At 56.9% G+C, this 12,551-nt stretch overlaps 1 protein-coding gene across 1 annotated transcript in view; it reads right to left on the reverse strand.

Annotated features, from left to right (window-relative positions):
- Positions 1-12,181, reverse strand: part of TMEM132E (transmembrane protein 132E) — a 61,635-nt gene extending 49,454 nt beyond the window's left edge. Inside the window, exon 1 of the mRNA XM_070772687.1 lies at positions 10,582-12,181. Coding sequence (XP_070628788.1) covers positions 10,582-10,648 — 67 coding nt within the window. The 5' untranslated portion in view covers positions 10,649-12,181. The remainder of the gene's footprint in view (positions 1-10,581) is intronic.
- Between the last annotated feature and the right edge of the window lie 370 nt (positions 12,182-12,551).

Raw genomic sequence — 12,551 nt, forward strand, 5'->3', positions numbered from 1 at the left:
TCTGTCCGTGGGATTCTCCAGGCAAGGATACTGGAGTGGGTTGCCGTTTCCTTCTCCAGGGGATTGTCCCAATCCAGAGATCAGTATCTCTTACTTTTCCTGCATTGGCAGGTGGATTCTTTACCACTCACAGTACCTGGGAAGCCCGCCATCTGGTCTTACAGAGGCAGAAACCAAGGAGTAGAAAAGAGAGGTCAAAGCTAAGAGGTAGAGCCAGCTCTCAGATCCACCTCCCTGCTTCTCAGAGTGGGCCTTCTGCCATGCGGTGGCACCTCTGATGACTTCCAGTGGTCATCCCCCATCCCAAGAGCCCTTACTCTCAGCCCCCGAGATCGGCTCCTCGAATACCTTTCTTAGCATTGCTACCATCTGCAAACTGCCCCCAGTCAAGTCACTGTTGTTTGATTTCTGCTTTGATCAAGCCACTCCCTCGCTCCACAGTGCTCCACAGCTCCCTCGTGCTCCATGGAACACAGGGTCAAAGTTCTGAGAAATCTTAAGAGATCATCCAGGTTACCCTACACTTAGCCCCCTGGCCTGCTATTCCCTCACAGGCAGCTGTGGCTCTTTCCATGCTGGGCTCAGAGCTGGTAAGCCGGGGACCACTTTTGTCCTGTGTTTCTGTCTCCCTCAGGGTCTTGAACACACAATGGATGCTGATCGATTAGTCTTGAGAGGCAGGATTCCTGAACTTGTTAAAGCCATCTGCAGTGGCATCTCCTCCCCGAAGCCTCCTCCGATTTCTCCAGCAGATTCACGATTTCTCCCTTCACGGACTCTGTATCCCTTCCAGCACATCCGAGGCAGAATTTCATCCCAGTCTGTGCAGAAGCGGCTCATCTCCTCGGGACACCACCTTAGAAGTTCCTCGTGGGACAGGACTTGTATTGTCTTCATTTTCACATTTTTAACACGGTGTCTGGCAGGCGCTGATAATATCAGTAACAATAATACTGAGAACTATCATTTTCGGACACTCTGTGCCAGGCGCTATTCTAAATATTTGACTTGGAATAATGACTCAGTCATCACAACAGCCCTCTAAGCTGGATGTTTTTATAATCATTTTCAGATGAGGAAACAGGCATAGTGGTTAAGCAACTGGCCCAGAAATCACAAGGGGATGGACAAAGCCAGGCAGTTTGGTGTTAGAGCTCAGTACAGGGAGAGGGTGGGGGTGGAAAAAGAGAATTTTGAGCTTCAGGAGAAACTGGACAGCCAACTGCTGGCTCCAAGGGTGTCCAGCACAGGCCATGACACATATCAGGTGCTCTGTTAGTAGTAAGTGACTGTGAAGGTAACTAGATAGTCCAATTGCTGCTCAGACCCATGTGCATGGTCAGCGGGGCTGGGTGGGGAAGGGCTTCCCAGACAGGAAGGCTGCAGCGAAGTGGTGAGCCCAGTCCTTTGTGCCAAGCCAGCCTGGCCCCCACCCCTGCTTCTCATCTGACCACCCCCTCCAGTTCCAGCCCCCTTTGCCCAGCATCAGGCTTCATGGAAGGGCCTGGTGGCTGGCAGTTTTTCTCCCGCAGAGAATAGCCACAGAAAATTTGAGATCATTTCTCTGCTGTGTTGGCAGCTGAGAAAATGGCAAAATTTCCTATTCCCTATCCAAGAGTTCCTTCCTATTGGACAAAGGCCCCACATGTCTCTCTGTTCCCAGGGGAGGCAGGGCAGGGGAGAGTGTGGGTCAGCCTGGGGGCAGTTCACCGTGTTGGCTAAGAGGCGTGGGCTCCTGCAATCTCGTGACAGCAGGGGGCTGGATGTGGGAGGAGGAGGTGACCAACCGAACCCCAGCAGACATGCCATGGACAAGCAGAGGGGGTCAAAGCAACAGGTGATCTGGAGTTGCCCCTGGGACTTCTCAGAGATCTGGACAGACTGGGTTTGGTTGCAGCCGCATTTTATAGACAGGAGGCCTGAGCCCACAGAATAGGCCTATGGCCGTTGCCAATTTGGCCGGATGTGTCTGGAAGCCAGCCTTGCCAATCGTTGGGTGGTCTCTGCAGCAGCCTGCCCCCTGCACACCGTGGTCCTGCCTCTGACAGGATGGCCGCAGGATGGCAGGAAAGACAGTCACAGCCAGGATGGTGAGGGGCAAGGGGTTATAAAGAGAGCAGAGGAAGGTCCCTCTCTGTGGCGCCAGGGGTGGGTTCTCCACCCCCACAGGTCTGGAGCTCTGCAAGCTTGCAGCTCCCAGCAGCTCAGGTCACTCCCACTCCAAAGCCTGCTACGGCTCCCCATTTCACTCACCAGTTCATTTTCTCCCAAGGGCCTCCCTACTCCCCTAACCTCCCTGCACCCTCCCCAGCCCACAATACCTCCCCCGTGCTCAGCCCCTCTGGCTCCTTGCTGTCTGGAATGGTACTCAGCCCTGCCCTAGGACTGGTCCAAGTGTGATATTCATGCATTCGCTTAGTTTGTTCTCTTGACTCATTCATGTCTGCTTAATGACACTTAATCAAGTAACCATTCATTTATAAATACTGCACAACCCCTTCCCACAGACTCACACACACTGGAAGCCCCAATTCCCATGCCCTACCTTTTTTCTTATTTTCCTTGGTTCTCGTTGCCTTCTAACACATCATATAATTTATTTATCATATGTATTTATTACTTGGGTTTCCCTTGTGGCTCAGCTGGTAAAGAATCGGCCTGCAATGCGGGAGACCTGGGTTCAACTCCTGGGTTGGGAAGATCCCCTGGAGAAGGGAAAGGCTACCCACTACTCCAGTATTTTGGCCTGGAGAGTGCCATGGACTGTACAGTCCATGGGGTCACAAGGAGTTGGACACGACTGAGCGACTTGCACTTTCACATTTATTTCTTACTATCTGCCTCCCTTCCACCTGCACAGGAATAAGGCTCCAGGAGTATAGGACTTTTTGCTACATTGCTATATTCATGGATTAAGACCAAGTAACTAGAACAGTAGCCACTAGCTGAATACTTGCTGAGAGACAAGGAAGAGGTCTCTGCCACATGTATTTGAGTGACTGTATGTCCATTGACTCATCTGACAAACCATTAAATGCCTACTTTATTCCTAACATCTTGATAGGCCCCAGGGGATACAGCAGCAGGCAAGTGATCCATACCTTCAAGGTCCATCCAAGTTTACAGCCAGCAGGGAGGCCGGGCAGTGCAGTTTACAAAAAAGGCAAAACGAAAGGGTGGCAGGGGATGGTGGGTCTGTGTTCAACTCAGAATCTGGCGGGCTTCCGGGAGGAAGTGTGGATACACTCGGGCCTGGAGGCTGAGTAGGAGATGGGGTGGGAGAGTGTTCTGGTCAGAGGGAACAGGATGTACAGAGGCTCTGACATAAAAAAGAATGTGACTCATTTAAAGGACTGGCAAGCTGAGTGGGGTGGGATAGGTGGGCCTCACTCAGGTACGTGGGCATGTGGCCGTTGGTGCCTGTTTGGGCTGATTCCCTATATGCATGAAACAGAGGGGTAGGGCAAGAAGACCTCCATATTCAGGGTCAGAAAACCTGACAGCAAGAGCTGGTGTGGCCAGGACTCTGTTGGGACTCAGCTTTGCCCTCTGTAAAATGGGATCATAGTTGCTGCCTTTACCTGGCAGCTGCTGGGAGAATCAAATATCGCGAAGCTAAACTCCAAAGAACTGTTGGGAGCCTCAAGCATCCAGGTGAGTGCCCGTGACCGTGTGGGCGTGCGTTTGAGCGCACTGCACTGCCAGCTCCCACCGACACCGTTCTCCTGCCGTGACAAGTCTGCAGCATCATCTGTCCCAAGATGCCAAAAATACACTTGCTTCTGGCCCCGAGCCAGGCTCCTCAACAGCCTTGGAGGCTGGGGGGAAGGAGAAGGGAGGCCTGAAAAGTGGGGTCCTACAACTGCTGGGCCAACAAGGTCATCTTGTTTCTCACCATCGGACCCTCAACGTGCAGGAGGACAAAGGCCACCCTTGAGGGCTGGGGCAGTGCCCCTCCCGTCAGATGGGGGCCTCTCTTGTCAGATTGGGGCCTCCCTCATCAGACTGGGGTCTCTCTGAAGATGAGAGTGTCTCCCTTGCCATAGGAGGCACTCCCTGTGGGCAGGAATCATTTCCCCTCTTCCCCCAGAATAGCAGTGAGGCTGTCACTCAATGTGACTCTGGCTGATTCTGTTTAAGGGCTGACCACCTCCAGGGTGGTGTCCCTGGGAAGGGGGTCAGGCTTAAGGGTGCCCTGGCTGCCTGTTCCCTCCCAGAGTGAGGGGCCCGTCCTATAGGGTCTGATGATGTTCAGACCTGGATCCTTGGATGAGATGCCTCTGAGAACCTGGACCATTTTGAGCATCATCCTCTATCCAGGTGACTCTCCTAGCCCCAAGGATCCTAAATGGTGGGCTCAGGAAACAGACACAAACTGAGAAATTCCTCCAGCAAGCACACAGCCTACCCACTGCCCTACAGCTTGAACGGACCAGGAAATCACACAAGAGAAGACAGTAACCAGTTGTCCACCCTCATGGGCCAAAAAAAGTGTGGGCGAGAATGAAGCAGAAAGGACTCAAGTTTGAGTAAAAGCAGAACTTTGCAAAAGCAGATAATTATCTAGATAATTTGGACAAAAAATTTTTTCTTCAATTACCTTTTTTTTTTTTTTGCACTGAATTATTCATTCTTACATTCATTCATTTGTGTAACAAGCATTGAATAATCCAGGTAATTGCTTCCATTTTCCACTTCATCCTGCTGGGTTGTCTGCCAGCCAGCAGGGCCTGGGGTGGAGGTGTGGGAAGGCGGAGCTGGGGAGGTGGTGGTGGATCAGAAAAGGGTGAACACAGCAGAGGAAAGGAGATAATGACTTCTGGACACTCGGCCTGTCTCCCACGAGGCCACACCTATCTTAGGGCATCCTTTCCCACCCTGGCAGCCCTGTGATCCTCCGGAGATGGATGCGGTAGCTGACAGAGCGTTGGTGCTCCCTGATACACTGCCCCATCCTTGGGGACTGCTGGAGTATGGCATCGCCAGGTGAATTGATGATAAGGAGGCCCACTTTTCATTTAAAAAGACAGAGCAGGAAAATAGAAAAAAATTTTCCAAAAAACAAAAACACAACAAATCCACAACTGGTTCATTAATCTCTTATTAAAATTCTGTGCTGAGCACTGGCAAAGAAGAAGTAAAGACCTGGGGAAGGGCCAGAGAGGAAGAATCGTATCCAGTCGTTAGCATCCGTGGCTGGTCTCCAAGGATGGGAAGACCAGGGAGGTGACCAGAGGCTTCTCCGTGGCACAGCCAGTGAACTGGAAGGGGGGCAGGCTGGGCATCACCCGCTCTCACTCGGCAGAGGAGAAAAACAAGACTTGGAGGGAGAATGACTGTCCTGTGGCTACACAGCAGGTGAGGACCAAGTCCGGATTCGAAGCCCTATCTGTTGGATGCTGGGGACTCTGATTCCAGACTGCCTCGAATGTCAGAATCAGAGTCTTTTTTCTCCTCTCCCCAACTGGACTTCAAGCTCATGAAAAGGAGTTGACGACTAGGTTTTGAGCCCATTCACGTGCCCTCTGGAGTACTTGGCAAGGTTTGTTAACACTACTGGTGATTGATTATCTTGACTGTGTGGGACCTGAGGCTAGCTTGAGGCCAGAAGTGTATCTTTGCATGAAGCCGAAGCCGCAGACAGAGGGTATGACAGAGGAGGTGGAACCTCTGCCACGGGGCCAGGAGCAGACTGCCAGTCTCGAAAGCTGGACTCCGGCACTAGTTCTGCTTCCAGAATGAACTGGCAGGATGACCTTGGCTGGTCCTTGCCCGAGTGTCCATTTCCACCTCTACACGAGGGCTGGATTGAAGCTTCTGCAATCTCTTTTAGTTTCAGGGTTGTGAATGGACATCACTGTGGGCAGGGCAACAAAGAGAGACCCCCTCCACCGGCCACTCCATCCCTCTGCCCTGGTGCCTCTCTGGGTCTCAGTCTGCAGCATCACAAGTACTTACGGCTGATCTCAGGCTTGAGGGGTCTATCGGTTTCAGACAGGCCCCCACTGAGGACCTAGGAGATACCCAGGTCCCTCCCTGGTACTCCAAAGTGGCCTTACCTCCCGCAGCCAAGCATTGAGCTATCTTCAGAATGGATTCCAATAAAGCTCATTTTCTGCCACCAAGTTTATAACACATCCCCACCTACTGGTCTTAAATGTTAACAAGGCTGTGTTGTGTAGGGCTCCATGTGGCCTGGAAGATGGGTGTGTGTGTTGGGGGGCGCAGGGGAGCATCATTTCTCACTTCCAGCAGCGAGGGGGCCTCCCAAGACCAGCAGTGACCCTGTCCTCCTGCCATGTCCTTCCTGCATCTCCAAAGGAGCCCAGAGCCTGGGTGATCAGTGGGGTGGCGAGAGCACAGATACAGCCTGGAAGAGAAGCCAGGCTGGTGACCACAAAGGTGAGGACAGAGGCACTTGGGATCACCTACTCGGAGCATCACGAAACATTACCTTCACATCTGTGTTATATAACATGTCACCCCAGACATGTGTATCCTGTATATGCCACTTAAGGGGTGTGGTACAGCCCTGCCCCACCCCCTTGCTCTCTTCCTGGTGTCTCTGTCTCTTCCCTCTGCCCTCTTATGCTCCACACCCCAGAGCTCCCTTTGCATATTGTGAGAACCCCACAATAGAGTTGTCTTCCCACATCATTCATCTCTTCTGAGTGCCTACTATGTGTCAAGAACTGGAGAGTTGGGCAAAAACAAGACATGGCTCCTGCCCTAAATGCAAGTATGTGGGGATCAGGAGGGGTACACATATAAATATTACCACAAATATGCCCACACATACCCTTCACACACACACACACACACACACACACTGCTGTTCCTGAGGAGTGCTGGGAAGGCAGCATGAGGGGCCAAAGCAGCACCAGAAAGAGACCAATTATTTCTGTTGGGGGTTTGATGCTGCTGATGAGAAGCCAAGGAGTAATCTAGGCAAACTCCCTGGAGGAGGTGACATTTCAGTTGGGCTTTGAAGGCAAGGTAAGGATTTCTGGAGGCAAGGTATTCCAGATAGAGAGGGGCTGGTGGGTGCAAAAGCAGAAAGGCAGAAAGGTGAGAAGAATGATATCTCAAAAGAGGCACAGAGGATGAAGAGAGGACAGTACCAGAGAAGTGACGATGTAAATTGAGACATGAACAGAAAAGGCTTTGTATGTTAAGAAGGCAAAGGGTATATCCTTGATCGTACAGGCAGTGGGGAACCAGTGAGGGCTACTGAGTGGGAAGCTGACATAATCAGTCCTTGAATAGGTTAAACCACCACCATGCCTCACTAAACTCCTATCCAAACTAAAAATGGAGCAGAAGGCCTCCCCAGAGAAGTGGCCTTCTCAGATACCTTCTGGCAGAAGCCTTGACGGTGACAGCAGCGTAGGGACTGCCACCCCCGGGGCTGAGCTGGGCCCTGAAAGGTAGCAGGATGCTGTTCCCAGACGCCATTGGCCCGGAGTCTTGACAGACAGTGAGGATGGGAGGGATGGGCCAGAGGCCACACTGCTTGGGAAAGATGGGGAACATGAGGGAGGCAGCCCAAGGTCACCCCACTCGATGGCGCCAGAGTCAGAAACCCAGGCTATTTGGCTCCCAGTCTGGCTGTGTGGTCAGAGCCCTGCGGCCTCAGGAGCCTGCCAGGCATGAAAAGCTGCAATTACACCCCCACCTCCACCCCAGCATCTTCGAAGAGCCCAGAACCCAACCAGCTTGAAATGAGACTAAATCCATGTATCCTTTTCCTGACAGAGGCATGCTTCCGGTGGGCGGGTTTTAGGTATTCCTGAAGGAGGAAGGCCCAGGGGAGATGATATTTTGGGGGGAGGAACTTCTTTGGCCTTATCCATCTGGGGGTGGTTCCCAAGCTTTGAGCATCTGCTGGTACCCTCCCCTAAGGAAGCGGAGACTGAGGCATGGGATGGGGATTCAGGGAAGAAACTTGGAAAGGGAGACAGAAAACCAGGAGGGGGAACTGCCTGCTCCGTGGGGGGACCCTGCTCCATCTCCTCAAATTGCTTCCTTCTGACCACCTGTCTAGGGTTTCCCCGTGGCAGTGGGAAAGAACCCGCCTGCCAAGGCAGGACGCTAGGGTTTGATCCTCGGGTTGGGAAGATGCCCTGGAGAAGGAAGTGGCAACCCACTGCAGTATTCTTTTCTTTTTTCAGCAAAATGTGTCCACGTTACATTTTTCTCTTTTTTAAAATCTATTTTTAATTGAAGGATAATTATAATATTGTGATAGTTTCTGCCATACATCAACATGGATCAGCCACAGGTATACATATATCCCCTGCCTCTTGAGCCTCGTGCCCCATCTCCCACTCCCTCCCACCCCTCTAGGTTGTCACGGAACCCCGGTTTGAGTTCCCTGAGTCGCACAGCAAGTTTCCCCTGGCTATCTATTTTACATATGTTAGTGTGCATGTTTCCACTCCAGTATTCTTGCCTGGAGAATCCCAAGGGCAGAGGAGCCTGGCAGGCTACAGTCCATGGGGTTGCGAAGAGTCGGACATAACTTAGCGACTGGACAACAACAAATCACCTGTCCACCCAGGGCCCTGAGTGTCCTGGGCACTGTGCTAAGCCCTGGCGGTGTGGGGGACAGAGCAGAAAAAGCCCACCGCCTGCCTGCACTACTCCAGAACTAACTGAGCACAGAGAAGACACCGATATCTAAGGAGAAGGCAAGGTAGATAGATTTACTCCAAGAGAAGCAAAGCCAGGACACGGAGGCCCTACTGGAGCTGGGGTTTAGTAAGCAGGTGAGATTCTAGCAGGTGAGGGAGGCCAAAGGATCCTTAATAGGAGGCTCAGGGGTGAGGAGGGTGCACCGTGGGAACTATTGAGAGTGTCTGAGCTGCCTGGAGGTGGGACCCTCACTGGGCTTTTGGAAGGGAATTCTGGTAGCAAGACACAGGGGGTGGGGGCAGAACCGTGCCTAGACCCAGCCTTGAGCTGTGTTTCCTTCCTACTGCACCCCCAAATGCCCTGGGAACAGGCCACAAGCACAGCCCCTGCGGTTCCAGTGCTCAGACATCCAGAGGCCCCCCTCCCCATCTGCGCCCCCCCCCCCACCCGCAGTCTTGCACGCAGAGCCCCAGATTTCTTGTTCCCAGCTGCGTTCCCCCAGCCCATTCTTCTGATAAAGCACTGAGATTGGCTGTTCTTGGTGAAATGAACGCAAAACAGCCCCCCTACCCTGAGCCACCCCCTTCCCCTGAAGCCGGGGAGAATCAATCTACTAGTAGAGGGAAGTCAGACCGTTCCCCACCCACTCTTAGCCTCAGGACCCTAGATTCCCAGAGCCTGTTCCTGTTATTCTTTCAGGGTAAGAGAGGCCGCTGGTTAGAGACCTTGGCCGCGCTCACGGCCCGCTTGGTCATGTTCCTAGGAACCGGGTCGACGTGGGCAAAAGCTGAGCGCGGCACATGGATGGTCCTCCGCCCATGCGGAGAGCCCTCCGCCCCCTCTATCCTAGCCCCTCTCCAGGCTGGCCAGGCTCACCCCTCGGCGTGGGGCAACCAGGTCCCCCACCCCCTTGCGGGTTGGCTAAGGGTGTCCCAGCTCCGCTCGTCTCCCGTTGGGAGGGGTCGGAGCATCTCTTTCTTCATTCTTCCTCCCCACCTCCAGCTCTCTCCCTCCCTGCTTGGTCAGCGCCCCTGACCTCCTGGAGCGCCTCCAGCTTGCGTAAGGCCCGCTGCAGCCTCCTTCCGTCGGATCTGAGTTCCCACTCCGGGGTGGAGGGGTGGGTGCTGTTCCGTGACCCTCGGGCCCCCATCCGTATCCCTGCCGTCCCACTGCCAAAGCGCGCCAACCCCGGCTCCTCCCTCTCCCACCCCCTTTACCGCGGAGCCCGAGGCGAGCCTGGGGAGCAGACGCAACAGATTGCAGAACCCGAGCGAGAGAGAGAGCACGGAGCCCGCTCCCTCCGCCCGCCGCCCCGGCCTGCACCCGCGGCCCAGACCCCCGCCCTCCGGCTGGGCTCAGCCGGCCATTTAGATGCAGCTCACAGGACGGCGGGCGGGCGAGTCGCGCGGCTCCCCGGGCCCCTGTCAGTCCACTCCCCTTCTCCAACACCGCCGCAGGGAGCGAGGCAGTGGGCGGCGCGGCCCCGCACCCGGCTGCGCGCCAGTGGCTGGGTAGACACAATCCCCGCGGACCCGAGCAACTCCCCGGGGCCCCGCCGGTTGCCAGGTTGGGAGCGACCGGAGGGGTGGCCCGGACGCGATCCGCCGGATCCCTCGGGTCCCTTTAGATTTCCGTGGGTGGACACGCCCCCAAGACTCCCGGGTTTGGACCTTTCTTTCTAATCCGGAGAGGGTTGAAGGGATACCCCTGCACCCTCCCGTCCTTTTCCAGGGCCGGATTCGGCCCCCAGGGCGGGGCTCGCAGCCTCCGCTCCCGCCAAAGGGTTTGCGGGGGCTAGAGGTAACTCGATCTGCAGCCCGAGATGCTAAGCTGGGAGCGGCGGCTGCGAGTCCAGGGGGTGGGGGTTCGTCTTCTCCGGGCTCCTGTCTGCCGGCTCCAGCGGTACCCGCCGCATCTTCACTCCCGAGTCCGCGCCGCGACACTTACCGTGGGCGAGCAGCGCCGAGAGGCAGAGCAGGGCGGCGCCGCCGCGGCCCGGCATCCCTGGGGCCATGGCCGGCCGAGGAAGGGGCGGCAGGGGGCAGCGGTCGACGACGACTTGGTCCTAGGCTGGGCTTGGTCACATCCAACTTCAGGTGGCCGTGGGCGCCCGGCTGTCTCTGCTGAGGCTCCGGGGGCCAGGGAGTGCAATTGGGGGTACTTTGAGGGGAGGGGGCGTCCCAGGCGCCGCCGGCTACACCCTCAGAACTGGTGGGGGCGCCGCTCGGGGCGGGAGGAGCCTCTAACTCCCCCCGTCTGGTGCCCCCTGCAGGATCAGTGCGGCTAGTAGCGGGGGAGTCGCACGTGCGGGCCCCGGGCCGGGTGGCCACTAGCGTCTCGCAGCCTTGCCTAAAGCCCAGTGTCCGTTTCCCCAGCCCCGCGGCCCAGCTCGAATCCGAACTCGCTGGAGGGTGCAGATTTCCAAAGCAAGCCCCAGTTTCTTCGGCTTCGGTAGTAACCCCACATGGATAGCGCGGCTTTCTTCCTCCCCAACAGCCTGCAACAGCAGCAGCAGCTCCAGCATAAAAATCCCAGGTTAGGCGCAAATGAATAATTTCTTTCGCAAATGAAAGGGAAAATCCAAGCAACTTTAATCCATCTAGAGAAGGAAAAGTTTCCGTGCAGTGCTGAGACCGGCGGCGCGGGTCGCCACGACCCTAGACAACGCCCGCACTGAGGGCCCCGGGGTGGGCGGCCAGCGGCTGGTCCCTTCGCCGAGCTCCCTTGCTTGGCTCTCTCTCCAGTCTCGACCAGGGCCCGGGCTCCACACGGGCAGGCTCAGCGCCGCCTGCCCGGGCAGCGGCACCGCGGCTGGGGCGAGGGTGGGGCGGCCGGAACGAGCTGCCCCATGAAGATGGGGTTTGGAGAAGCTACGGAGCGGGAAGGCGGGCTACATCGCCCGAGCCCAGCCTTTCCTGCCCCGAGCGCCGACTCCAGCCTCCTGGCCGCGAGCGTAGTGGGATGGAGAGGGGTTCGGCCAGCTCGCGGCAACCCCTGGTCGCCTCCCTGTCCTCCCGGGTCTCGCTGTCTCAGCCGAGGGGCGCGCTGCTCCGCCGCGCTCCTCGCCTTCCCCGGGGGAGCCTGCACAAACCTTGAACTTTTCCGGGGTTCAGAGTCTCCGACGCCTCCTTCTCCCCGCCGCCCCCGCCCTGCCCCCGGACGCCCGAGGTCTCGGTGCAGCCGGGCATCCGCTTGTGCTCTCTCTTCCTCTCGCGGAGTCAGTTTGGGTGAGCGGAGCGCCGCGCCAGCCTGGGCTGCGGGCGGCGAGACCCGGGCTCCACGCCAGGGGCCGGGGCACCGGGCGCCGGCGCAGCCCGCGGCCGGGGAGGCGGCAGCTGGTGCCTACCGGGCCAAGCGGAGAGGAGGTGCCGGCAGGAGGGCCGGCTCCCCATGGACGAATGTGGGGAAGGGGGTGGGGGGAGAGAAGAAAAATCAAGGAGCAAAAAGGAAGAGGAGGTGGGGGGGGGGGGGCACAGTTGCACGAAGCAGCCGCCGCCGCCGCCGCCGCCGCCTCCTCGGCGATCGCGCCGGCTGCTCCGCCGTAAATGACTCGAGAGACACACACACACTAGCGCTCGCCCGCCCTCCTCCCCCGTCCGGGATCGAGCGCCCACCCCGGCGGCGGCAGCGGGCGCCGAGCCGGGCGTGCTAGCTCCTCTGCCCTCCCCTCTCAGATTCCCCGTGGTCACGTGGCCTCGGAGCGCGCGGCCCACGACTCGCGCGCCACGGAGACCCCCCCACCCCCGCTCGAACTCCCCCTCCCCGGTCCACGTGTCCATTCCGCATTCCCAGCCTGGGGGCGCGCGCGGTTCCTTAATGAGACTTGGGCGAGGGCCGACCTCGCGATTCCGCGGTTTTATTTTTTTCCTCCCCAGTGTAGGCTAGCGCTGGGGCCCGAGTGGGGCCCGCCGGCCGGC

Source organism: Bos indicus, chromosome 19, assembly GCF_029378745.1.
Source record: "Bos indicus isolate NIAB-ARS_2022 breed Sahiwal x Tharparkar chromosome 19, NIAB-ARS_B.indTharparkar_mat_pri_1.0, whole genome shotgun sequence".
NCBI lineage: Eukaryota > Metazoa > Chordata > Mammalia > Artiodactyla > Bovidae > Bos > Bos indicus.